Genomic DNA, 23,422 nt, shown 5'->3' with positions numbered 1-23,422 from the left:
CACCTGCTTTTGGGGGTTATCTCTATTTTGTTACATTCATAGATGACTTTACCAACTACACTTGGGTCTATGGTCTCAAGGCAAAATCAAAAGTGTTTATGCATTTCAAAAACTTTGTGGCTATGGTTGAGAATGAGACAGGACTCAAGGTGCAGACACTTTGGACAGATCGAGAGGGGGAGTATATGTCTCATGAATATGAGACATTTTTGAAAGAAAAAGGCATCATGCATCAGCTTACAATGAGGCTTACACCTCAATAGAATAGCAAAGCTGAGCGGAAGAATCACACCGCCATGGAAATGGATAGGATGCATGCTCATAAGTAAGAAGTTGCCTCACAGGTTTTGGCTAGAAGGCCTCATGTGTGCCAACTATATTTTAAATCAGGCTCCTACAAAGGCTTTGAAGACAATCACTCCCTATGAGGCATGGCATGGGAGAAAACCTTCAATGGACCATTTCAAAGTTTTTGGTTGTGTTGCATTGTTAAACACTACTTCTAATCTCCTACTGCACATCACGGGAGAAGCACCGAGTTATTCCACCCAGCCAAATCCTGCTGAAGCTTACGAGCAGACAGAAAATTCAAATCATAAACATACGTGAAAATCACTATTCTCTTCTCTCTCTAGCTTCAACAAGCCCCATCTCCCTAGATAGATCTAGATGCCACATGTCATCCATATAGGGCCTTCCTAATGCAACATTTCACCCCTCTCTTGGGATGCATTAAAATCCTTTGCCCCTAGGCACATTCCTTGCATTAGGCCCTTAGCCTTAGATCCACCTAGTCTGGTGCTATCAACCCTCACCTAGGACCTTGACATTAATTCCCTCCCGATCATTTACATGAAGCGCAAACAAATATATTACAAAGATAGATCCTTTAAGGGAAATCTCGACTCGGTCCAGGATTCTTGTTGGTTTGCGCCTCGCATTATCCTCTATCTCCTGAAACAAAACCACACCTTCGATTAGTGAGTCACCAGTATGTAAAAGTTTCTTTAAGCGCGAAACATGAAAAACCGGGTGCACCTTACACCCCTGTGGCAATTCTAATTTATAGGCCACCTTGCCTATTCTCTTTAGAATTAACCACGGCCCACAGTATCGAGGTGATAACTTAGCACACTCTCCTGAAGTCAATGACTTCGAGTGCAAAGGAACTCTGAGAAAAACTTTTTCTCCTTCCTTAAATACTCTTATAGACCGGTTTTCATCCGCATATACCTTGGCTCTATCCATAGCCTGGCGGATATTAGCTCTCGCAAGTGCTAGCATCTCCCGCATCTGAACTACAAAGTTCGCTGCACTAGGCACTTTCTGAGGTACTCCAACTATAGTTGGATTTGCTGGTCTATAACCATAGTTCAGTTCCAACGGACTGAACCCGGTAGAGGAATGTTTTCTATCATTGTAGGAAAACTCCAACAATGGCAACCACTTGTCCCATGTATGTTGCCTCAATGACACATATGCCCTCAGCATATCCTCTAAGGTCTGGTTGACTCTCTCCGTTTGACCATCCGTCTCAGATCCCCACTACTCATTCCCAACTCAGTCCTTAGTGTCTTAAATACCGCTATCCAAAAATGACCGGTAAATCTGACATCTCTGTCTGACACTATGGATCTCGGCAATCCATGCAGACGAAATATATGTCTAATAAACAAATCCGCTACTTGCGGGGCATTAACAGACTCCCTAGTCGGAATGAAGTGAGCCATCTTGGTTAGACGATCAACCACCACAAGGATAGAATCATACCCTCCTTGGGTTGTAGGCAGTCCTACAATAAAGTCCATGGAAATACTCTCCCACTTACTTAGTGGTACTTCCAAGGGCTGTAAAAGTCCGGGTGGCTTCACCCGCTCGGCCTTACTTACCTGACACGAGAAACACCGTGTCACATATTCATGAATATGCTTTTTCATCTTTGGCCAAAAGAAATCTCGCTTCACGAGATCATATGTCTTCTCAACCCCTGGATGTCCCGCACACGGGCTATCATGGCACTGTCGAATGACTCTCTGCCTGAGATCATTCTGACTAGGTACTACAACCTTGCCATTTCTTTCTAGCATACCATCCCTTACGATATATCTTGCATAAGTTTGGCCTTTTTTGGATGCCAGGTCATCCTTTTCATTTTTCCCGGGTTTTAACACATGAGCCTTAGGCCATAAGCTCTGGACAAACTCATCCACCTTTTGAGTTTCTTTGATCTCAGTCATTAGAGCACTCTCTAATACCGTGAAACTCAGGTTGTGCATAATGCGAGACAATGCATCAGCAACCTTATTATCTTTTCCTCTTCGGTACCGAATCGTTAAATTAAACTCCTACATGAGCTCTGCCCACCTAGCTTGGTGGCCCCTCAAGTCAGGTTGTTTACAAAAATGTTTCAGAGTATCATGATCCACATCCACATAAAACTCTGAACCATACAAATAATGCCTCCATGTTTTCAAAGCATGGATAACAGCATACAACTCCAATTCATGAGTTGGCCAATTCCTTTGAGAGGGAGAAAGCTTCTTGCTTTCAAAGGCTACTGGCCTTCCCTCTTGAAGGAGGACTGCTCCTACCGCAATGCCACTTGCATCGGTTTCCAGGAACAACGGTTTCTGGGGATCAACTATTTTTAACACCGGTCCTGTGACCACAGCTTGTTTTATGGTGTTAAAACTTTCTTGTTGATTCTGTCCCCATATAAAAGGTACTTTATCTGAGGTCGGATCAGTCAATGACTATCTCGGAATATCCTTTGATATGCCTTCTATAAAACTGGACAAACCCTTAGAATGATCGCAGAGCACGGTCAGACTCTGAGGGATTGGCCAAGTTAGTATCGCAACCACTTTCTTTGGATCCATTTCTACCCCCCGGGAGTAATTATGAATCCTAAATATTCAAGCCTAACCATACACAGTATAGTTTTCTTTTTATTTACATAAAGACTAGCTTTCCTCAAAGTACTGAACACTACTTTTAAGTGTTCACGATGCTCAGTAATACTTTTACTGAATATCAGGATATCGTCAATAAAATGTACTACAAACTTTCCGATATACAGACGTAGTAAATCGTTCATAAGCATGACGGATCTGATGGTAGCCACACTTAAGATCTATCTTACTGAAAATCACGGCTCAATGTAATGCATCTAGCAAATCATCAATCCGAGCCATCGGATACCTGTGCTTAGCAGTGATATTATTCAATGCTCTGTAATCTATACAGAGGCGAAACGTATCATCCTTTTTCTTCTTTAATATCACTGGCAAAGCAAAAGGTGAGAAACTTGGTTGAATCTGCCCCAACTTGAGGTATTCTTCCAGTTGTCTACGCACCTCCGCCTCTTCAGTAAAGCTCATTCTATAGGGAGGTCTATTTACAGGTTCTGCCCCCGGAATCAGTTCAATTTTATGCTGAACATTCCGCACTGGAGGTAACCCATGAGGTAGTTCATCCCTAAAACATTCAGAGAACTCCTCTGTTATAAGATTAGCCAACTTAGCCATCTCACCACTTTGCGTAACATCAGTGCTAGCCGAAGAATCATCAACCGGCTCTACCAATGCTGTGCAAAGCAATAAAAACTCTTCTTGAGTTTTTCGGATTTCCATCACGGAAACCAACGGTCCCTGAGGTATATCTTTCTCACCTCATAAGATATAAAGCACATCATTCATCTTGAATTGATATACGTGCTTTTTCCAATCAATGGCTGGATTCTTTCTAGAATGCCACGCCATACCCAGGGCTATATCTGCATGAGCAAGCTTGGTCATTTCAAAATCAAGCTTCTCAGCATAGTCCTGAATCCGAAGCTCCAACTGGGTAACCCTTTGGTCCCATACTTCAGTTGAACTTCCATTTGCCATCCTGACTGTATACGCATAGTCAGATGGACTTGTCTTTAATTTCAGCCTCTTCACGAGCTTGGAGTTAATCACATTGTGAGTTGACGCCAAGTCAAACAACACAATGACATCATGATTGGCCACTTGCCCTTTCATTTTAATTAACTCCGTATCATTAAAGGCTGTATACCCCGTTGCTGCGGGCTTAGATAGGATGTTATCAGGTGCACTCGTTACTAGCTTAGCAACAAACACACATAACAAACAAGGTACTAACCTCTGAGAAGATCCCGCTAGCTGAATCTGCATCTCTTCCGCTCTGGGACTTCCCTCCATCTCCACGTCACATTCTGAGATCACCATCTCAGCCATCCGACGATCTTTGTTACGTGGACAATCCTTCCACTGATGAGGCTGAAGGCAGCCAAAACATAAGCCTTCTCTCCTCGCTTTTTCCCTTTGTTCTGGGTTTAAGGGAGACTTAGACCAAGCCCGGGCTGCCATTGGACTTACTTTCCTTTTCACTCCAATGGTGGTACTTGGTTTAGGAGTTTCAGCCGGTTTCGCCTGCTTGGCTTGACCACTCGGCTGAGAACCACTCCCTCTACTAATCCATTTCTTCTTAAACCCAGACTTCTTCGGATATCCATACTTGGTTCCGACCTGTGCAAACCCACTTGGCCTGCTGCCCTTGGCATCTTCATAGTTCAGGGCTATGGCTATTGCATCATCTAACGTGTTCGCGTACTTAGCCCGAACTTCCATTTTTATTCGATCATTCAATCCAAATATGAAATCTTTCATTTGGATTGATTGAGGCAGGGGTTCGTCAACCTTCATTACACTCTCTCGAAACTTATCAGTATATTCTGCCACTGATAAATTTCTCTGACGAAGGTTCCTATATTGATCCCAAGCTCGGGATGCTTCGTCAGGAGGTAAGAAGTGTTTCCTGAACTCTCTTTTAAACCCCTCCCAGGTAGTGGATGCTATACCATCTTTTTGTTGTTTAATCCACCACCGATCCGCTGCCTCATTAAACATGTGGGTGGCCTCACGGATCTTCTTGATGTCATTTCTGATTTCACAAATGGCGAACGCCTCGTCCCATTTGTGTAACCAGGTCTCAATGGCATCAGAGCTACGGTCGTTCATGCGACCAGAATACTTTTTCGGTCTGTAATTGGCAATATTTGGCACTTTAGCCTTCCTAGGCTCGACCGTATGGACACTAGACTCCAGTTCCATTGGAGCCTTTCCCTTCTCATCTCGAGAAGGTCTAGCAGAGATACTGTGTATTACTCTTCTAAGTTCAGACTGCCCTGCATTGGCCTGTAATTGCTGCGCTAACAACTGTTGCAAGGCATCCTCAAGCAATGCAATCCTGCCAGATAAGGTATGAGCTACTAGGCGCGACACCTGCTGGGTCGGCCGGACTCCTGACTCACCAAGGTCCCTCCTGGAAGCCCCTTCTTCTGCTTCCATTCAATTCAATGGGTGTTTTGTTCTAGTTTTTCTCTTTTTTTCTTTTTTTTTCAAACACCGCTAGAACACTGTATTTACAAGCTGACACAATTCAGTGTACTGATACTCTGACACAATTCCCTATACTAGGGAATTCCTGCAATCCCAGATTCACACTAATTAAGCATTTGACACAGGCATATATCTCAAACAGTGCTTTTCCCTATCCTAGGGAAGCTCCTGCAAACAAACTCAGACTGTAGCACATAGGCATAACCTCAAGCATAATCTGTCCCTGCTACAGTATCATAAACCGCAAACTCTACTACAACCGCAAAAGCGTAAACTGCTTCTGACAAAACAGGAATGACTGAAAGCAAAAAAGGAAAAATAGATAAGTGCTCCCTGGTCTTGTTCGCTCCCCTTTTTGTCTGCCAAGGCGAAGCTGTCTGATCGAATTCTGTCTGAGGGAATCAAGTCAAACAGTAATTTCTATCTCCTGGCAAATCAGGTATGCAGATATCGTGAAGCCTGCAGCCTACGTTCTCTAGCTACGGGTCGCCCATCCATAAATTTCCTCGAAGATGCACACGAGCCACCACGCTGTCCTGTGTCACCTCTGCGCTCCTAGCCTGTTGTCCGCTCCAGATCACGGGCAGTGCCAGCGATTTCGTCGTCACGTCGCAGCGTAAGCAGTAGCCGATTCGTTCTACGCTCCTAGTACCTTCCCTTGGGCTCTCCGTTAATCTGGCGTCAAATTCAAGAGATACACGCAGCCAAAATAGTCCCGCATTGGTTGCTTCAGACTCTCATGGACTTTTTTTTGCGCAAAAAGTAGTGCTAGTTATATTGCTTGAAAACGAGAGTACAAGAGGGCCTAAAGGCCAGCGGGCTGTAATCACAAAACGGATACAGCCTGTGGTAACAAAATAATAATTACAAGCCTCTCAGGGCATAATCATTGGAGTGTGGACAAACAGCCACGGTGGGGGGGAGTAATGCCACTGAAGACTCTGAGCAGAGTGCTGGAAGAACAGCTCTTGATGGTCCGAGTCGTGAAGGAAGCGCCGTCTCTTCTCCTTCCCTGCCCGGGACTCCCCCTGAATCTGATCCCACTGACCCTTGAGCGTGTGAATGATCGTGCTCCAAATGTCCGCTAGGGTCTGGGTAGCAGAAGAAGCCTGATCTCCTAAGGTCTGCGCGTATCTGGAAGTTCAGATATGCCAGCCTACAATACTCCCTATGATCTCCCAAACTGGGTGCCGAGTCATCGCTCCTGCATCTGTCTCTGTCAGATGCCAAGGGAAGCTGTCCATGTATGCCCAGGTGGCCTGCGTGATGAAGAAAACTGGATCCTGCCTAGAGAACTCATAAGCCAAGTGATGTCCCATCTCGGTGCTGCACCAGCAAACGGCTCCCCAAGTGACCGGTCCTAGCTCGGGTGCAGCCCTTGCTAAGATCCCCGTGACTCCCTTCCACACTATCTGAGCATGCGAGCAGCTCCAAAGGCAGTGCTTCAGGGACTCCTCTTGAAAACACATCTGGCAGTGCCCCTCCTGCCCCATCTGCCTCAGCCATCTGCCAACTGGTAGCCCCTTGTGGGCCACCATCCAAAGAAAGTAAGAGATCTTTCTCGGCCGCAAGCTTGCCCAAAGAGTCTTCCAGAATGTGCGAAGAAAAACCAAAGATATCCCTTGGCATTTCTGCCCATCAATAGCGCCCACCGCATCCTGCATCTCTGCCACGGTGAAAGGGGCGAGAAGGGTTTCACTCATGCTAGGCTGCACAAGCGACGGTGTATACCTCCACACCTCCTCCCTGCATCGGCGGGCACGAGGGTCTGGGGGCTCCTGCTGGAACAGGGATCTGTAGGAATCTGTCGCCAAGTCCCGGACCTCGTCTGGATCTGTCTTGACACTACCATCCTGCGCTCTAGGAGATCGGAGCTGTTCCCCTGCTGACCTCTGGCCATGAGTCCTGAAGAACTCTCTGCACATCCTGTCGCCTTTCCTAACCCAAAAGGACTTGGAAGCATGAAACGAGAACTCTGAGCGTCGCTGGGTGATCTCCTCTAGCATGGCTCGGGCTCTAACCTCTTGTCGTCTGAGCTCCTCAGAGCCTGGAGAAGACTGCTGCATCCGCTGTATCGAGGCAAGATCTCGTCTGAGACCCCTCTCCTCCACCCACCACTGCTGCCTGACCTGAATCGCCTCCTGTTGACAGATGAGACTAGACTCGGCAAGAACCTGAGCTGCCATATCCCCCATGGGGTCCCAATCCTGCTCCCACAGGTCCACTATCCTGCTGCGAACCGCTGCTTTGGAGTAGATGGAGTCTAGGATCCGGCACAAACGTGGAGGTAAGGAGTGAGAGGCTGAGTCCAGGACTAGGATGACTGGGGCATGGTCAGAGAGGGTCGTCCGTGGAACCACTCCTGACTCTCCACCTCTGCCTAGCGCCCAATCGTTGACATAGAAATGGTCCAACTGCTCCAGAAGTCTGCCTCCCTCCCTCCTGTAACCCCAAGAGAAGTCCAGACTCCCTATCCATCTGCAACAGGAAGGCTCCCTCCAACTATCCCGACCTCCCACAACGAACAAGAAGGAGTCCCAATCCGCCTTCTCTGCCTGAGCTATACCGAGGAACTCTGGGCCCCGTCCCTGCTGATCCTCTAAAGTCTCAAGGTTATTGAAGTCTCCTCCTACAATCCAAGAATCCATCTCTGGCAATAAGTCTGTCAAAGAGCTCCAGAAAGCGGCTCTACGTCTGAGGTCGGTCGGGGCATAGATATTGAGGATGCCGATGCGGGATCCCTCAATATTCAAGCCCACCCAAAGCGCTCGTCCTGGGATCAAGGTGCCAAAACCACACACATGCTGAACTAGAGAAGCATCGATGGAGGTACAGACACCCCCGCTCCTCCCCTGCTCGCCAATCGAAAGTTCCCAGTAGGTGTGGGAGCGTCCTGTGAGGACCTTCCCACACTTACTGGTCTGAGAAGCCGAAAGCTTGTGTTCCTGCAATAGGAGCACATCTACCCTTCCCACCAAGGCTGGCTAGAGCTCCTGTCTGAGCACCATCTTCCTGGGGCCGCGGGTTCTTGATGAGTGGAACCCGTTGACGTTCCAAGAGATAATGCGTATACTCATGAAGAGGGGAGATGGGCCACAAACAGATGTCTACTTGCGGTCGATGTCGAGGTGGTCGGAGGATGTCCAGTGTGCAGACGAAGGCGCTTCTGTGAGGGTTTCGAAGGAGAGGCCGGATCATCGGACCCATCCTCTAAAACCTTCAACAGAAGGGAGAGGCCTTTCGTCCCATGGTGGTAAGCTCTCTCTAACCAACTCGAAGCCTCCGCCAGGGAAATATTGTAGAAGCTCACTACCTCTGAGGTCCTCCAAGGGCGGAGCCCTTCCGCGTAGATCCACTCCAGAGGCAGTCGAATAAGGCGGAATCGTTTGGCGCTGTGGCGCCATCTCAGACGAACGTCACCCTCCTTCCACTGCTGCTGAAGAAGCTCCGCTGCTCTGCTACCGATCCAATCCTACACCTGCTCCTGGGACTGATCTCGAATCATCTCCCAAACATTTTCATTCGTCCATTGCTCATTCCCGTCACTGGTGATAGTGAAGGAATAGCTAGGACCATCATGGGGGGCAAGGACGGACACCTTACCCTCCGCCCCCTTTCGGAGGAAGAAGATGCTGATGTCTAGGCATGCAGGGAAGGAGCCAATACCAGCTACATCCAAATAATCCCAAGGTCCTGCTCGGTAAAACTCCAAAGGTAGAGCTCTAGGAGCTACCCTTGGGTGTGATGACGAGGATGAGGAGTCAGAACCAGAAAGAGGGGTGCTGGCTATCGAACGAGCTGGAGTGGTGCTGGCCATCTGCGAGGAAGGGCCTCTCCCCTCCACCGGGCCAAGAGGGATAGGCGCGGAGGAGGTCTGTGCTGGCTTCGGGGCCGCAGGTGGCGCAGACGGATGGGGGGGTTCCCTCGGGATCATGCTCGAGGGAGAGAGGGGGGCTGAAACCAAAGGTGCTGGGGGGGATCCCGAAGGGGGGGGAGGTAGGGGGACCGAGGAGGAGGGGGGGGGGGGGGGGGAGGGCGGGGTGAAGGATGAGGGGGAGGCTGGCTGATCTTCTCCTTCCCTTTCTCCTTCCCCTTACTGGGCTGCTGCTGATTGGTGACCACAGGGGTCTCTTGCTGTAGATGGGAAGGCTTTTTTGGTCCTGTTTTGTTTCCTTTCCGTTTTCTTTTGACCTCAGTCCAACCTTCCCCTTCGGGAGGGGGGGGTGTCGATGCCTGGCGGGGGGGATCCTGAGTTGCATGGATGGGGGCCATCTGAGGTTCTGTCCTCGTGAAGCGAGGGCAGAAGGGCGCCAAGTGCCCGAAGCCGTGGCATCTCAGACACTGATCTGGGCGACCAGTGACCATAATGCGCTGCGTCACCACACCTGTGTCCGTCTCAATCTTGAACTCCGAGGGGATACTCTGTGGATCTAGGACTGCCACTTTGACACGTGGCACCCCTTGGGCTGCCGCCGCATCAACGAAGGTGTCCTGCATGAGCCAGCCAAAGTGCGCCCCAGGTCCTTGATGATCGGGCGAAGCTCTGTTGCGAGGCCTTGGAAAATGAGGGTAACTGGATGGCGAGGAATACGGAAGCGGGCATCAAAGTCTGCTACACTGAAACCCCTATACCATGGGACCATAAGGATGATCTTCCCACCCACAGAAGTAGGAGACCGTCTAACCATATCACTCGCAGCCTATGCTGAGGAGAGCTTGAGCCAGAAGATACCACGTCCCATGAGTGCGACCTCCTCAATGTGGCTGTCCTCAAGGTAGAGGGTGGACTGCAACCAATCCCTGATGTCTGCTCGTGAAGGGGCGTAGCCAATGACTCTCCCATAAACGGACGTCTGGGAGAAGTCAGTGGCGGCCTGCTTCACCAAGGAGACATGATGCTCTGTCAGTGTTATGCGGTAGGCTGATGGAGGGGGGGGTCCGTCTGGGCCACCGGTTCCAGGCTCACGGCCGCCATACCGCACCGACAAACTGCAAAAGCTCCAAAAGGCGGAAGAAAGGAAATGGCAGAGGCGAGGGAGGGGGGAGTGGGACGGAGGCGGGGGAGGAAAGAGGGAGGGATGGAGAAGTATGGGGAAGCGGGGGGAGGAGAGGTGGTGGAGTGGGGAGCGAATGGCGAAGGGGGAAGGGAAAGGAGGAGGGAGAGGGGGGGGGCAGCGCAACGTAGGGCAGGGAAAGGAGGGAGGAGAGGGGAGGGTGTGGCAGCGTAGCGCGAGGGGGGGCGGGGAAGAAAGGAGAGGAGGGAGGGGAAAGGGGGGGGGGGGGGGCAGCGTTGCGCAACAATGGGGAAGGGGAGGAAGGGGGCGGGGGGGTGGAAGCGCAACGCGAGGGGGGGGAGGCGAGGAGAGGACAGAGGGGCAGAGAAGGAAGGAGAGGGGGGGGGGATGGCGGGCGGAAAAGAAGGAGAGGACGGAGGAGGCGCGGCGGCTGCGAGGGGAGGGGAGAGGGGCCCGTGCAGTGCGAGGGGGGGTAGACGGGAGCGAGGGAGAGAGGGGTAGACGGGAGCGAGGGGGGGTAGACGGGAGCGAGGGAGGGGTAGACGGGTCCTGCCTCGGCAAGATATACTGATTACAATAATGGATTCCCTGTCCAAAAATTTATGAGGTACCTTGATAGACTCTCATGGAGAGTAAGCTTGAGGCTCCATTGCCTGGCAGGACTCGTAGTGCAATAAGGCACATGGGGGGGCTCTTTCAGTTGAATCAGCTTATGCAGGTCTCTTCTTGATGAGGAGCAGCCTGAGACATTTGAAGAAGCAAAGGATAATGTGCATTGGATGAATGCCATGCACGATGAATTGCAGTCCATTCATAAAAATCAGACTTGGGATGTCGTTGATTTGCCACCACGTAAGAATGCCATAGGTACACGTTGGGTTTTCAAAGTCAAAAGAAAGCCAGATGGGTCCATTGATCGGTACAAGGCAAGGCTGGTTGCAAAAGGATATGCTCAAAAAAAGGGCATAGATTATGAGGAGACTTTTGCTCCTACATCCAGGATGACCACCATCAGGTCAGTTATAGCAATGGCTGCAAATTTTGAATGGAATGTTCATCAGTTGGACATTAAAACAGATTTCCTTAATGGAGACTTGTTGGAAGAGGTTTATGTCAAACAACCTCTGGGCTTTGAAATTTCAGGAAATGCACATCAGGTATGCAAGCTGAATAAAACTTTGTATGGGCTGAAACAAGCCCCACGTGCATGGTATGCCAAAATTGATGCCTTTCTAACCAGCAAGGGGCTGCACAATAGTCCAACTAAGAGCACCCTCTACATCAAGAAGGATGGGGGGGATATTTTGGTCATCATTCTTTATGTAGATGACATGCTACTCACCGGATCAAATGAGGAAGTAATTGCAGATTTCAAAGTCCAATTGAAAGCTACATTTGATATGTCAGACTTGGGCTTGTTACATTTCTTTTTGGGGACCCTGCTTATTCAAGAGAAACGTGGCATTGTTATGTCTCAGTCCAAGTATGTTCAAAAACTCTTGGACAGATTCAACATGCATGATTGCAAGCCTATGTCCACTCCCATGGAGCCATGGCTGAAGCTTACAATGCATGATGCAGGTGAATCAATTGATGTCACACTCTATAGCTAGGCTGTTGGATGCCTCATTTATCTCTGCAATATACAACCTGATATTCAGTTTTCAGTTTCTCAGGTGAGCAAGTATATGCACAGCCCAAAGATTATGCATTGGCAGGCTGTAAAACGCATCTTCCGTTACTTGCAAGGTACAAAGTCTTTTGGCTTGATGTTTCCCAGGGGGGTGACTTGCAGATGCATGCTTACAGTGACTCAGATTGGGCTGGAGACTATGATACTAGGCAGTCCACCAGTGGGAATCGTTTCTTTCTAGGACATGCTTGCATTTCTTGGTTGAGCAAGAAACAATCTACAATGGCTACCTCCTCATGTGAAGCTGAGTACAGGGCAGCTTTCACAGCGACAGTTGAATGTGTTTGGCTGCGTCGTTTGTTTGCTGATCTTCATCTTTCATTGAAGGGTCCTTCTCCGATTCTCACTGATAGTCAGAGTGCTATAGCAGTGGCAAAGAATCCTGTGTTTCATGCTCGCACGAAGCACATTGAGGTTCACTATCACTATGTCAGAGAGAAGTTGCATGTAGGAGAGATCAATATGATCTATGTGCCAACACATGACAATGTAGCAGACATCTTCACCAAAGCACTTCCACGTGAAAAGTTTGAGGCATTTCGCAGTGCCCTGAACTTATCTCCTTTTGGTGATTGATCATTTCCTTGTACATAACATTGGCACTGCAGGGGGGTGTTAATATTATTATTATATTCTAGCAGTGACCAATGTAATGTAATAAGTAGGTTAGGGGCACTTTTCCCTCCTTAGAGGTTTTTCCCCCTAACCACAGTTAGTTCACTAACTATGGTTAGTGAAGGATAAGGTTTTGTCACTTAGACAAAACCTCTCCCTCTTCTTGTATTCAGTCACTTCATCTATTGCAAACTTACGTTCAGCTCTCTTGCTCTCTCACTCTCCTATTTCCTACAACGAACTCTACCTCTGACTGACTCATATAGGCTCATCACCCCCCACATCGGTGTCTCTCAAATCTACAACTCCCGTAATCTCCTAATCATGGGGGACCATGGGACAATGTCAAAAGCCTTCTGAAAGTCTACCAAGCATGTGTAGACCTTCTGGTGTCTAGACACCGCCTCCTCAATGATAGCCCGCAGAGAGAAAATGTGATCTAGGGTAGAATGCTGTCTCTGAATCCTGCCTGCCCTAGTGCCCGCTGCCCCCGAGCCTTTGTATGACTACTGAGCTCCCTCTCTAAAACTAATCCATAAATCTTGGCTAGAGTATGGCCAATCATGAGGGTATAGTAGTTCCCCATCTCCATAGGGTCCCCGTCTTTGTGTATCAGTACAATAGAGTTAGTGCTCCAAGCAAGTGGGAAGCTGTGGCCAGTTGAACATCTGCGTTGGGACCGGAGCCAAGACATCCTGTCCATGTGCAAAGTGCTTAGTCCGTAGGCCATCATCGTCCTGCTCTCTCCGATTGTGTAATCGACGAAGTGCAACCCGTACATTCTGTGTGGTGAACAAGTGACAAGCGGTGAGCTTGGGCATAGAGGACATATCCGATGGTCTCTGCATCTGGGCATCATAGAGGGAACATGCAGAGAGGGCAGATCATCGAAGTCTAACTGACTAGCTGAGACCTGACACCGCAAGGCCCTATCATAAGCCAGAGGTAGCTTGATGAGAATAAGTGCCACCAACTGGAGAGGTCCGTGCAGCCCCCATGGAAAAAGCTGGTCATGGATTACCTTAGCTTTAATCGGGAAGGGCTGCATAGTACCACCACTAGAGAACTCAAGACTGTAAAGCTGCCCCATTAGAGTAACAGCCCTCATCGCTAAGTCCCTCGCATATAGGTCCTCCAGCTTGGACCATCCCTCAAACGCACTTGTCAATGTCTGCGCTATGGGAGAAACCTCCTCCGTGATGGTGAGCACAAGGACGGAATGTGCCCTTGAGTCTTTGTCTTCCCATTCAGCAAGCTCTTCCTGAAATTTATCCTCCTGATCCTGGGTCCACTTCTTGGGATTGGAAGGACGCTCGGGTTTCTTTTCAAACCCCTAAACAAGCTCCCATAAGCCCTTACGATTGAACCAAATCTTGAGCTGTAGTTTCAAGTGAGTATAATTTGCTCCGTTCAACTTGTCCTTATCATTTGTGCAGGGGGGAGCCATAGAACCTTGATCTTCCTAGAACTATTCCTTCCCCAACACCTCTGCCTCCGATCCTGACAAAAGAAATTGCCCCTACCGGGTCAAGACACAAGCGATGGTTTCATCCATGCGCAATGCAATAAGGGTGGGTGGGATATCAGCCAAAACGAAACGCCGCTGCTTACCCCTTTCGTTGACCACACTGTGTGCACACCTCCCAACTGACGTGGACCTCCTTGCCAATCAACACTCCAGACCTGCTCCTGATGATTGTGTGGGCTAGAGCTCCTCAAAACAGCCTCCAATAGCATGGAAGAGACATCACTTGGCCGCGAGACCTCCAGACGGAGCCTAGCAGTTCCCCATTGCCTCAAATCAGACCGTAGGGACTGGTTCACAGACAAAGATGGTGGAAGGGACAGACCAAATCGGAGCACTAGATGGGTGGAAATCCTCCTCAAAAACACGTCACAAAGGCCATAAGTGATCACGTCTGTTGCTGCCCTCTAAAATGCGCGGAAGCATGCAGCACAGAGAGACACAAAGAGAGAGAGAGAGAGAGAGTAGATACTGATAGAGGCAATGATAACTGTGTTTATAGCAGGGGAAACACCCAAGAGAGAAACTGCTCCAGTGGATGCCAAAATGGAGGAGGCTGGCCCTATAAATAGGGCAGCAAGACCACCGACTTGGGGCCTTATCTGGCCGACCCATGCAGTAGGGCCTGGCCAATCGAGAGCCGACCTGCTGGTCAGCTGCCCAAGACCAGGCCCAGCCTATAGAAGGGCCTGCCAAGCACCTAGGGTTTGCCCCAAGGCTAGCCCTACCAACCCACTGTTTTGGACCTAAAATGCCCTCCTACCAGCCCTCTAAAGGGGCATCTGAACTCTCCCTCTCCTAACCTGAAAGGGGTGGGCACACCCACAAATAAGTGCTCTCTCTAGGTCTAACCATTAGAAGCCACATACTCTAACAGATTGTGACCCAGACTGCCAGATGTGCCATCTCAATATACCATTGGGTGTCATGCAAACTGTGAGGTGGTGGTGCGGTAAGCTATAAGGAAATCTGAGTTTGGTAGTCAACTTGGCATTTTTCCATGTGGCTATTATAGCTTGTTGAAGGTCTGCAATATAGGTAATATATAAAGTCAATATCATAGGGGATGGATGAATTCGAAGAAAATATGCAGGTGGCTGAATCAAGTTGTATCTCCAACCTTACCAATGTTTAAGTGGTACGCATAGTACAGTCGAATTCTTCTCTTTCAAGGTGCTTTAGATCGCGTTCATGGCTAAATTGTACTCCTGATACTTGCAACACCTCACATAGTATTGATACACCTGAGAATACTTTCTTGGTTTCGTATCTTTGTTTAAATCAATTATCGAGTGGGTATCGTCACCTATGGTACGTGATGAAAATTCCCTGATCGTTTTCCTTCAATCCGTGTCTTTGTATCTTTCAGTTTGATGGGATGTTTACGCTTGGCTCTGTCTTTAGTAGTTCAGAAGACAGAGCCAGGCGTTGTCTTTGTATCTTTCAGATTGATGGAATGTTTACACCTGGTTCTATCTTCTTTCTTCTGTAGTTCTGGCTTCTTTACCTCTGTTTCTTAGGTCTTAACTCCTCCCCCGTCTCTAGTCCACACTCATAGCCTTAGGTGCATGTGGACGTGTGTCTGTATAGGCTGATGCTTGCCAATCTGGCTAGGAACTGTGAGCTCTTACGTATCATGAGATCCATGATGTGTGTTTGGGAGAGGTCAGTGGGTGGCCTGACAGTAGCAGGTCCGTGGTTATAACAAAAGGATCATTGGCAAGGGTTGACCTGTGTGCAGAAAAACAAGTAGTACCGCTGTCCCTAGGCATCTGACGAGTGACAGTCAGCAAATCCGTTCCTCCCTAGGAGTACTTCTTCGTTGCTCAGCCTTGATGAAGCTCTGAGGGAGAGGAAGCTCAAACCTGTCCCAAAGCTGTGTGGAGAACATGCAAAAAGCCTCACCTAACCCAAGCAGTCAATAAATCCCTCTAGTCAACCTTGGTAAAACCAAGGTCATGGTCTTCAATACATTCCAGACAACCATGCACAGAGAGCACTTCACATTGGATGGAGGTTGTTGCCTCCTGTACATGCTGGGGTTCCTTTCTCTGGCCCGATTTTTACAATGCGACCAGCGATGCAGGCCCAACTAAGAGATCTCACACTATATCGGGCATCTGAAAATGAAGTGGTCCAGCTCGATCTCTTGCCGATTACATAAAGTGCAGATGTGACCCTCTCTGGGTATTCCCGCATCCCGTCCACTCTCTATGCGAACTCAGTGTAATGAGACATGGAACTGCCCTTTCAATATCCTCAAGCAGTGGGGGGAGATGGATTCGTATCTATTCTGGTGGATCAATGAAGTCCTCCTCTGAAATCCACAAGCAATGGTCCCCGTGGAAGCTGAGCTTCACAAGAAGCTCGCTAGGTGCCAACCAAATCCTGAATGTATGTAGCTGTAAGAGATCTTCTCGAACAATCTGGTTCACCTCATGATATGTAAGTGGGACGGAGGGAGCCTCGATGCTATATTGAAAGGGAGGTAATCTGTCTATGTGAAGCCCCAAACTCTCAAACCATATGCACCTCTAATCGCCCTCAGCTACCAAAGCCATGGATGAACATAGGGCCAGCCATGGTAGCCTACATCAGCCTATACTGCAAGAGCCATAATCCGTAACGCAGTAAAGGCATATTATCAGTTTTATCATTGATTGAATTCTCTTTGTCCATGGTCTCATTACAAATAAGAAGGGTTTGTTTTTTGTGAGTGAAATGCTGAATTCAGAATTCAATTTCTCTGTTATATGCTACTTCTTGGTTTGAGAATTCTTTCCTACATAAAGAATAAAAATCTGTGTTGGAATCCAAGGAGATAGAGATTTGTGAATTGTCCAAATTTCCTTTTGAGATCTACAGTAAATGGAAAGATATTAGGTCTGCTCTCTCTTCTTCTTCCTTTTGACTCAAGTGATATGGATTCATGAAAACACGTTGAGTACCAAGACATAGAGCAATTTTATGGTCAACACCTCGAGCAGGTGTGGTAACCTGTAAGGCAATTCTTTTGGAAATACATCAATGTAATCGCTCTTCATTTTTTAAATTAATAATTCCTCATGAGAATTTGGAATTATTTTGGTATGACACACAGTAGAATACTCAAAAGAAGAAGGAATGCCTATACATTGACAAATTTCAAAATCCGCATCCTAAGATGCATTACATATTTTCAAAACATCTATAATATTTGAAGATGATTCAATAACATCTCGGCCATTTTGAACCAAATGAATGGCATGCCTTTTTCAACCAACCTTTAAAGTTCTATTTTTGTCATAAAGCCACTCTATCCTCAACATTAAATCTACCCCATCTAGATTCATTACAAGGAACGACAACTCTTCCATGTAATATGTCCTCGTTGAACATCATCTGCATTTGAAAAAAGTTGTCGCTAGATGTGATTCGGATTTGGAGCCCCTACACCAATTTATGATCAATAAAGTTATGAATAGACCCTAGGTCAAATAGCATACAAAGTGCATGACCTAATATGGTTCCTTTCAGCCTGAGAAACTAATCTAAGCTTACAATCACAACATGGGAAAACTCTAAATGAAAAATTGTAACTCAGCCTATGACTGCATCTAAACGGTCTTACCAGCCTTCATAGGGCAACCTTTACTCAAGTGGCCGCACTGCATATATTAGAAACATAATCCCTCTTTGCGTGCCTTGAACAACTTAGCAAGGTCGGGTTTTTCTTTGAACAAGTAGTGTTCGAGGTGAGAAAACTTACATGTTTTCTTAAAGCCTCTATTCTTTTTCTCTTTCATCAGGGTATTAGAAGATTTGTGGGTGGCCGCAATTGATTTATTGCATCTTCTAATCATTATATTTTATTCCTTTGGAATTCATTTTGGTAATCCCATTGAAGCCCTCCTATGAGCATAATATTGATCCGTATTTAGTACATTGGCACTCAAATCTCGAAACTATTGGATGTAATTATCCAATCCTTGTGAGTTCATCTACAAGTTTGCAAATTTATTGATGAACTCTTTACGAAAAACTTCTCGGTATTCCATATTTAGCTTTTAAATCTTGCCACCATGTAAGGGCTTTGCTCTTCGAATATCCCTACATGGTGGCTAAACTCCTTTGGTCATTAAAGATGTATAAGTCAAAATGGCTCATCCATCTATTTAATCACGTTTCACCATGATCTGCATGTTTCTCTTTCTTCTCCCCTCCATAGATCTCGGGAAAGAGAGAGAGATTCGCAAGTACATCCTACAACCGATTATTACCCTTAACAAGAGAAAACATGTCCCTTAATTGCTTAGCTTTTGCTTTAAGTTCCGCTATCATAGTGGCCTCTTCTTCTTCCTCCATTTCTAAATCATCGGGGAGGTTCTTGATTGTTTGACATCTTGATCTTTAAGAATGAAATAAATAATCCAAATTAATATTTATGTCTCTCTCCACTTTCAATATATAGGGCTGTAAATAGTATACGGATCCTATTCCCTTCTAAACCTCCATCCAATATATCACTCTATTTAGGATTACTTACATCACTACACCAACACTAGTCTCCCCTAACCCATAGGTGAGTCGATAGTTAGCTAGGGATATAACGATCATGACTTTGATTCTAGCAAGTTGTCTCAAATGTCACAAAGTGCTTGGAGCACCACCAGCTGTCCCTCTAAGCCAAGTAGTACGTCATCTTAATGTACCAAGATAGGATAGCCCTGTCCTCTTCACCCAAAATGTCAAAGAATAAAGATCGCTCAACAACAGAATGGGCAGTCCTAGGTTCATGACCTGTGTGTCGAACATGCCCTTACCTTGCAGACCTGATCTTTGACTCTCACAACAACAAAAAAAGTCATGTCAGAACACCGCATGCTACAGAGATATAGACAACCGACAATTCAACAATATTGTAACAGTCTGACCTAACGTGATCTCCATTCCTTGTTTCGCCAATTCTATAGCCGTTGCCTTTCCTATACCTGTATGCAATTGGTAAATTGCTAATAAGGATACTGCCAGGAGTTCTTGATAATGCAATGTTCACAATGTGGTTACTGATAAGTCAAGTGTCGTTACCAGAGTTGCCACCGGTGATGATAACGTGGCGCCGCTTGGAAGCAGACTCGGCATCCCCAGCGGACAAGACGGTTTTCGCCTTTGGCATGCAACGGAACAGTCTCACCAACGGAGCTAGCTAAGAACTCGGAACACCGTGTGAGTACTAAAGAAAGATCTAATTACCCTGGGTGTTGCAATGAAGATGTTTTTAGGCAGCTTGGTTCCTGCTGTCCACTGACTCTGCTGGATGACGGCACTGAATTGGGAGGTATGAAGGAGCGGATACCATGGTGGTGAAGCTAGATGTGGATGGAAAATGCTGCGCGCGAAGCTACAAACTTGAAGCATTTTGGGTGCTACGTGGGAACCTACTCACTCGCTCGCTCAGTACGAAGTACTCAAGTAGTGAGACCAAATGCTAATGGATTTCAGTTATATGCCACGTGTCCAGAGTTTAAGCCCAATTTCCTCTTCAGTTATGTGCCACGTGTCCAGAGTTTAAGCCCAATTTACTCTTACTTCATCACCCAATCATTATTCTAGGAACTTGTATGGGCCGTGCAACTAGAGCTTAGCCCAATTTATGTTACTTCATCTCTCGTATGGGAAGTGCGTGTTGCAACGGCTCAATGTGATTTTACAGTGTGGCAAGTGGAGTTCTTTGCATACGATGAAATTGTACAAAATGAAGGAATAGTCTTTGGTAGAAGAGAGTATCACTATTGGCTTGTTGGTCAAACTTTGGTGTGCAATGCCTAGCCATGTGGCAAGCACGTGCGGATGACTTCTTTGCTATGATCCCTGTGCATAGCTAAGTCGCCACATGGCAGTCGCACACAATGTTCACGAAAAACATTTTTGTAACCAATACAAAAACCTTCAACTTCAAAATTTACAAGGTTTTTTTCAAGATTTTGCAAGTTTCACAAAAATATAACTAAAATGGCCTCAGAATTACATATTAAAAAACCTTCTCTCTCAGAATTTCAAGGTTTTTTTCTAAATTTAACAATTCACCTGACATAAAACCTCAGTTCTAGCGAACACTGGTCACGCATATATTTGCATGTCCTCCCACTTACCAAGCATTTCTTAGTTTCTTTAAACCTCTTTCTTAGGAGTTTTCTTGTCTTCAAATCATTACTGCCTCCATATATTTCCCACATATCTTTTCTTGAAAAGATTATTACTTTGTGAGAAATTTCTACATGTATTTGTATTTTTTGAAAAAGGGCTTTGCTTTAAATTTTGATTGTTGGATTGTTGTATTTTTTGAAAAAGCGCTTTGTATTTAAATTTTGATTGTTGTATCCTAATTAAGCCACACTTTTCAATTTTACTGTTCTCACATACATCTTGTGTAAGGTGCTTGCTAGCGCTTTGGTATGTGCAACATATTGAACCCTCCTGGCTTTCCTTCTGCTCTTCTCCTTTCCTCAATACCATAGCCTTTGCCCTTTAGCTCTTTACTCTTTTACACATCTTCCCTCACTCCCTCTAAGTCAAAGTTGGTAACCGGATAATCATGCGTGGTCATCGTCTAAGCCTAGGCGACACGTATTGGTTCAATTTCATCTAGGCATGATAGATGATGGTTAAATTAAATTGGTATAAATTCACAAAAATTGGTACTAATCCACAAAAAATTATACTTAGCCATCTCACATACTTGTGTGCTCTTATTCATTTTTTTGAAAAAGTGTTCTCTTAACTGGTTACACTTTTAATTCAAGAGCCCAGCTCTTCTTTGCCACACAATTATCCATGTTCCATGTAGGTTTTTAATAAAGCATTCAAGTCACTCTCATAAGAAGTATCATGCAATGAATTTTATAGTAGTAAGGAGTCAAACAACTCATTGTATGGTGGATTTTGTTTTTTTTTTAGCTCTCTTTTTTTCCTTTTTTTTAAACGACTTATATTAGGGGGGTCAATCCCAAATTTAGACTAAGTTACAAAATTAGGCCACCAAAGGGGCTCTACACTAGGCCAGCGCTCCAAGCTTAAGGTGTAACTATCCCACGAGTAAATGAGCTCCTATTTCTAACAAGGCATGGCTAACCATAGGATCCTGAAAGCTAGTGATCCAATTCAAGTCCCGCAAGAGCTTGTCATATAGACATTGAGGTTGTCAAGAGGAAACTAATCACAAAGAGACATTACAAAATATGTGTATAATTCACCATAATGTGAACTTTGCTCTCTTTTTCCTTGAATTCCATTAATGAAAAGTTTGATTTTCTCTCAATACATCATCCATTATAAAATCATTCAATAAGTAGTTCATTGCTTCCATTATAACATTATTCAATTTGAAGTGTAATTGCCCCATCACCTTATATCTAGCTAAGTAATTCCATCGAATTTTACAAGCAATCTCTCTAAATAAACTATATATATTTTTCTCATACACTATAAGAAAACGTACATCAAATTTAACAAGCGATCTCTCTAAATAGAACATGAACATATATAAGTTTTGCATCGTTCACTCCAATTCTAACCCAAAGCATCAAGCAGAGCTCATTCTCGAGCTAATGCATACCAACAGAAAGACACCCTTCCCTAATCTAGGAGAGCTTACACACTCAATTTTTGGCTAGCATGCATGACATTCACAAGGATTGAGCTTGGCTCTATTGTACAAGTTTACTTGCATTTTGTACACACGTACAATAAGGGAGCCAAAGGTAGGTTAAAGAGCTTCAAACCCCTCAAAATGTATGCCTTTTTAATGTTGTGAAGAGATTTTTGAAGCGATCATAGATACCTTAAGGTTACTTCTTGAGAGAATCATCAAAACAATTGACCAAAGCACTACTATTAACCACAATGCATGGCTTCAATTCTTGGTTTGATAAAAAGTAAACACATGCCTCAACTATGTAGGATTAAGCTAATCTTTGAAATCAAGAAAAGCAATTATTACATTAATAGAAATGGATAACAAACTTATTGCAAAATATCCTTCTCTAATACCATAAGCAACATCATGTTGACCATCCTCCAATGCTTTTTGTTGGGGAGACCCCTTTATTAATGATAGCCTAATTCAATAGTGATACCCTAAAATGGACACCCTTACCCTAAATTTTGATGGATAAATTTAGCCATAGCTTTATAAAATTATTATTTTCATGAATGAGACTTTACTATATGGTGCAACAAAAAATAATATTCATCTAACCGTGCCTTGCCATTTGATTTGATATGTGGAATTGGTAATCAAAATATGTGAGCTATCATAGTTTGGCTATTTTTTAGCAATCAATGCACATTTTTCTTCTTTTTTTGAATTTCACATAGCTGTCCAAGCTTAATATCTTTCATGATCATGGGCATAGATTAAGCAATGGAACCAAGAATCCAAAAGTCTCTAGATGAGCTAGAGAAGGCTAGTCACAAGTCTAATGGCACTTTGAAGTGTAGTTTTTTGCCTGGAAATATTGGTGATAATATCAAAATTGGCACTCAACATTGCAATTAGCACCATAACCTAGCCAAAGATTGCCCCCTGATGGTGGCTTCAATAACTATTCACATGAATGGAGAAAAAGTGGTGATGATGTGGTCAAGCTAAAAAAGAAACTTAATGTGGAGTCCTCACCTGGAGTTGTAAAACGAAAGGACGGTGTCTATAGTAGTTCTACCAACAATGAAGCATTAGCTATGATCGTTAGGCTCTCGACTACCTCTACCTCTACTCCTACAACTCCTACTCCTACTCCTACTTTTGCTTCTCTTTTTGTTTCTCCTTTTGATGCGCTTGTTGGTACTATTCCACCCCCACTCCTACTTCTACTTCTGTTTCTCCTTTTGATGTTGTTGTTATTGTTGTTTATTACTACTGCTACCACTATAGATTCTGCTACTGCTACTTCCATGGTCACCACAACCACTACCACTATTACTATTGCTATTGCTATTGCTATTGCTATTGCTATTGCTATTGCTATTGCTACTACTACTCCTACTACTACTATTGCTACTTAGTGAGACATTTTGTGGCTTGAACAAAACTAAGTTTGGCTTTTGTTGTAACAATAAGCATTTGCACACTTCACACAAAGATGAGTTCTCATCTGATGAGAAACTAAGCACTTTGATTCATCGATTCTAT

The 23,422-nt window shown here is 45.6% G+C and overlaps 1 protein-coding gene across 3 annotated transcripts in view; it reads right to left on the bottom strand.

The window, feature by feature from the left end:
• The window catches only part of LOC147894063 (uncharacterized), a 71,020-nt gene extending 51,149 nt beyond the window's left edge, over positions 1 to 19,871 (bottom strand). For all 3 annotated transcript variants that reach the window (XM_087384618.1, XM_087384620.1, XM_087384619.1), the window contains exons 1-3: positions 19,486 to 19,871; positions 19,321 to 19,399; positions 19,167 to 19,223 (exon numbers count right to left, since the gene is read on the bottom strand). In XM_087384618.1, the coding sequence (XP_087240744.1) occupies positions 19,167 to 19,223; positions 19,321 to 19,399; positions 19,486 to 19,650 (301 nt within the window). In that variant the 5' untranslated portion in view covers positions 19,651 to 19,871. The remainder of the gene's footprint in view (positions 1 to 19,166; positions 19,224 to 19,320; positions 19,400 to 19,485) is intronic.
• Positions 19,872 to 23,422: the final 3,551 nt, after the last annotated feature.

Source organism: Dipteris shenzhenensis, chromosome 14, assembly GCF_047967505.1.
Source record: "Dipteris shenzhenensis isolate YYH24624 ecotype China chromosome 14, Dip_SZ_1.0, whole genome shotgun sequence".
NCBI lineage: Eukaryota > Viridiplantae > Streptophyta > Polypodiopsida > Gleicheniales > Dipteridaceae > Dipteris > Dipteris shenzhenensis.
The sequence above is the reverse complement of the archived record's forward strand: the minus strand, read 5'-3'. Positions and strand labels throughout refer to the sequence as shown.